The 4,466-nt window shown below is 32.6% G+C and overlaps 1 protein-coding gene across 3 annotated transcripts; it reads right to left on the bottom strand.

The window, feature by feature from the left end:
- Window positions 1-316: 316 nt before the first annotated feature.
- Window positions 317-4,409, bottom strand: LOC101742876 (uncharacterized). Of its 3 annotated transcripts, none has more exons than XR_009974055.1 (4): window positions 4,059-4,409; window positions 2,041-3,485; window positions 1,127-1,370; window positions 317-545 (listed from the first exon to the last, which is right to left on the bottom strand). XR_009974055.1 is itself a non-coding variant. In XM_004924808.4 (4 exons), the coding sequence occupies exons 1-4, from the start codon at window positions 4,181-4,183 to the stop codon at window positions 429-431; spliced, it is 627 nt and encodes a 208-aa protein (XP_004924865.1). In that variant the 5' UTR covers window positions 4,184-4,409; the 3' UTR covers window positions 317-428. The 3 variants fall into 3 exon arrangements, 1 of the variants encoding a protein (XP_004924865.1); XR_009974056.1 differs by having other exon boundaries at window positions 2,046-3,485; XM_004924808.4 differs by having other exon boundaries at window positions 3,345-3,485.
- Between the last annotated feature and the right edge of the window lie 57 nt (window positions 4,410-4,466).

The following is a 4,466-nucleotide window of genomic DNA, read 5'->3' as shown; positions in this document are numbered from 1 at the left end:
TATGTATATTTTTTTATTGCCCTTGTAGGCAGACGAGCATACGGCCCACCTGATGGTGAGTGGTTACCGTCGCCCATGGACTTCAGCAATGCCAGGGGCAGAGTCAAGCCGCTGCCTACCACATAATTTAGCTAGCCTATTGACTTTTCTTGCATTGTGCCATTGCACAATAAATTTTCGAGCGTTTGTTTAGCTGAGATTTGTAAAGTTGGCGGGATAATTTAAGGGCTATCAGATTCTTCATCACTCTATTTAGTTCACTTACGTACTACATCGAAGGTTGTATTAACTGTAAAAATGTTTTAATTAAAAACCATTTCAGAATAAAATATATTTTAATATGTTGGAAAAACTTATCGCATTCTAAATATTAATAGTTGCTGGGCCGTATGCTGATAGCGTGGGTCAATAAGTAACATACTTATTTATCAAAGTCTCTTTAAAGATTGTACAAAAAACGCGGCTAAAACTGCTATCACGATACTACCTGTGACTCCCACGATGATTTTTTTGTTTTTACGCTTTTTAGTATCAGACGTGAGTACCTGAAAAAATAAATATATCTGCTCATATAAATTTAGTATTATTACGTGCATTTTCTTGTATATTAGGATATCCTTTATGCTCAATGAGGTTGCCTAGTTTTAGGCTCGATTTCCGCCATAGTGGAGAGATCTGCATAGGCAAATAGATATTTTCCCAGTGGTACAAGAAAATAGTCAAGCGTACTGTCACGCGACGTTAGTAATTTTTTTTTAGACAGACGGGCAAAGGAACTCGCGCCCACCTGGTGTTTAAGTGATATAAGAAGAAAGTCGTATTTAAATGTGCGAGTACATGGTTTCACCAGTGAATCCCTTATGCAACCTCTTCAAAACCAGAGTAAGTAATGGGATGGTGCTATTATACTAGGCCTATTTGTTTTTTTCATTAATATTTTATGGAGTGACTGCTCATCAGATTTATACGTCATCGAGGTCGGCGGACTTTTTGGAAGAGACGAGACGGTGCTCGTATTTCGTTTCTAACCACAAGGTAAAAGAGCGAAAGTTTAAGACGTGAAGTTTAGAGAGAACTGCCTGTTTTTCTCCAATCTACTAATACAGTAGTGTTATTTTATACTTACCTTTAGCCTTGTGTGCAATGCGATTTCCATTGAATTTAAAATCGTTGTCAGTTCACTCAATACTGCCTGTGCCATATTCGAGGCGTACTGATCACGGTATATCAAACAGTCTGTAATATTCTTAGTTTTCTTCAAAGCTAACGTGTTGGCCATTATACTCAAGTATATTCTGTACAGGTGCTCAGAGCTTGCTTCCAATATATCAGCAATTTCAGTTGGAATAATACCAAAATCATTTCTCGACCTGTCAATTTTTCACATGGTTCTTGTTAATATGAGATGACAATCATGTTCATAGTGCTGCTTATTATATTTCAGGTCGAATCAGAAGAGTTTTAGTAAAAATTCAATTTTACAGATTCAAGTATAGAATTTTGGTGAATTAAAAATTTTCATCTAAATAACTAATTATATTTCACAAATGTTCCATTTGAACTATTGAAGAAATTTTCTTAAGAGACTAAAAATAATATTTTGAAAATTAGAAACTTTATTTCACTGTGTCTTCTTTTGTATCTTGCCCTTATCTCACTGGATAGTATGAGAAAGTTAACATGATAATTAACAGGAGCTGTAAAGATAATATAGTCAGAAAACGGGGAAAGTAATGGTTACACCTTTATAATGATCATTCGATAAACTGGTTTATTACATCCTGATATCTGATTTCACATGTTCTATTAAGAGTGCAAAATACAAGGACAAGAAAATGCCTATGTTAATATTAAGCTTGGTATAATTTCCCATGTACACTTTATTTATTCATTACAGTTCGATACTAAATAGGGTTATTGGTAAGTCAAGGTGTTCCAGCCAGGATAAGATAGAAGGGCAAAATTGCTACAAAGGACAAACCCGAAATCCATACAAACTTGGGCCTGGCGTTACAGTGCTAGAATTTGGGCATAACTTACAATACCTAAGAAGGTTTCATGAGCCCAATTTTCAGGTCTCCCAGCAATGGCCAAATTGGTAAAATCAGACAATGTTTACATTTTAGGTTATGTTTATTGTTCGAGATATTTTAATAAAAACGATATTTTTGAGGCTGTTTCCTACTAAAGATGAGTAATTTTTTACGAAACCTGTTGCAGCAACAGGTTGCTTTAAAATAAAAATGGAACCTGTTACGAGAAATCGCGCGTTAGGTTGTTTACGAAAACGAACGAAAGCCAAAAATTAAAAACAACGTAATGCGAAACGCGCTGCGCACGAAATGATTTTTTTAAGGGATTTTATGACCTGGTAACTAAGACCTTTAGGTCAGTCTTATTTTAATTTTAATGAAAACTTTTTTATATGAAAAACTATATTTATATGATAACCTTTTTTATATAAAATATAAATCATTACGTGCTCCCATATTATCTCATCACATTTCATTTCATTTTATTTCATGCCTTTTTTATTTTTATTTTTTATTGCTTAGATACCCATCGACGAGCTCACAGCCCACCTGATGTTAAGTGGTTACTGGAGCTCATAGACATCTACGACGTAAGTGCGCCACTCACCTTGAGATATAAGTTCTAAGGTCTCAGTATAGTTACAACGGCTGCCCCGCCCTTCAAACTGAAACGCATTACTGGTTTACGGCAAAATCCAAAATATCTTCAGTTGGCAACATTAAAGATAACATAACACGATTTGATACATTTGTGTTTTTCTATGGCATAGTCACATTAATATAAAAATGCAAAACTACTCTTTCATGCTATATTTAATGTTGTCAGTTGTAGATATTTTGAATTGCCGCCATTATAAGTAGTTGTGTCACGATTCGATGGCCATACTCTATTTACATTGATTAAAATACCTATAAAAACAGTCATTTATCCTAAAGCAAAAGAGTATTAATTATTTTTTACACTTGATTTCCACTAAATCGATCCTATTTTATGGATGTTCTAATTCTAATCCGCACGTTTGTGGAGCTAGTTACGTATATTGAAATAAGTGTTGCAGATGTTTACAAAGATTGTTTAAAACAAAAAATTGAATTCAACTTATTTTCTACACTTGGCCATTGTCAATGAAGCTAAGATTTCAATAGGTTAATCAAGCAAAATAGACGAATTTTTTGGTACATATCCCATTCGTGTAACGCTTAGGCCCAAAATGGGGTTTCTCCTTTATCTCTCTCGATATATGGCAGATAGTTAGCATTTTTTTATATATGTATTTAAGAAATAGCAAACAAGTTAAATAAGTCACTCACTCTATTGAGAACTCTTCATAAATAGGTAAATTTTTTATTTCTTCCAATAACTTCTTTCTGATGTCATCATCATCTAAGCCTAGTTTTATGAGGTCTTCATTTGTTAATTCTATAAGAGTACTTTGTCCTATATTGCGCTTTCTAAAATATTTATACATTTAATTAAAAAAAGAAAACAAATATTTTTTTACTTTACACAGTCAAGAGCAAGACCATTAAATACACTCTACAGTTATACAGTTACAAACATGAGTTCTTAGCAAACTGCGAAGTTGGGTTAGTTATATGAACATTAAATTATGTTATTTGTGGTTTCATATGAATTGGATTATTTAGAAAAACTGAAAATGGTAGCAATTTGTTTCCAGTCTCAAATCTTTTAGTTGCAAAAAACTAAATAATACACTGCATTAAATGAAGCATTTTAAAATTTATGAATTAAATCTATTATCACATAGTAAAACTTTTATGTTTTTTAAAAGAATTACATTTTTTTTTTCTATATTTTCCTTATCTTTGCTTAAAAGCATTTTCAATGAAATACATTTTTAGAGAGCGATTTTTTTAAAATTTGCTGAACTTCCTTTGAATTTTAGTTAGACTTTAATCTAATTTTTTTTATACCGAACTAGTTACTTCTTTTTAAGAAAATAATAAGTTTTACTGGGGGAATATGTGCTGTTACTTTGATATTAATTAGTTGCGAAAACTTACTTGAAAATCTTAATATATTTAGTTGCACCTAAGCCCGTCAATAACGCTGCAATCGTCACATCGAACTCTGTCGGATCTATCTTGCCAGTTGTGGATAACGCTGCTATTTCTGTGTCTTCGATCATTGTCCGGATTTTAGGATTCCGGGCTTTAATTATACCTAGCTAGCCTAGCTAGCCTTAAACATCAATTTTTTAATCCAGAGAATAGTACAAATTAATTAAAATGATATTTTTCTTAATGTATAAATGTACGTTATTTGCAATAAGAAAAAGATCTTCGGAATCCTTTTTCGTGCAGTTCATAACCTTTGTGTTTCTTTTCTTTGTCTGTGTCTGTTTATGTTTTTTTTGACTAATTTTTTTGTTCTTTAAATAGGCAAACGGAACGCAGGCAATATAGCCAAAT

The sequence above is a fragment of the Bombyx mori genome, chromosome 10, assembly GCF_030269925.1.
Source record: "Bombyx mori chromosome 10, ASM3026992v2".
Classification (NCBI taxonomy): Eukaryota; Metazoa; Arthropoda; class Insecta; order Lepidoptera; family Bombycidae; genus Bombyx; species Bombyx mori.
This window is presented reverse-complemented; position numbering and strand designations above follow the sequence as displayed.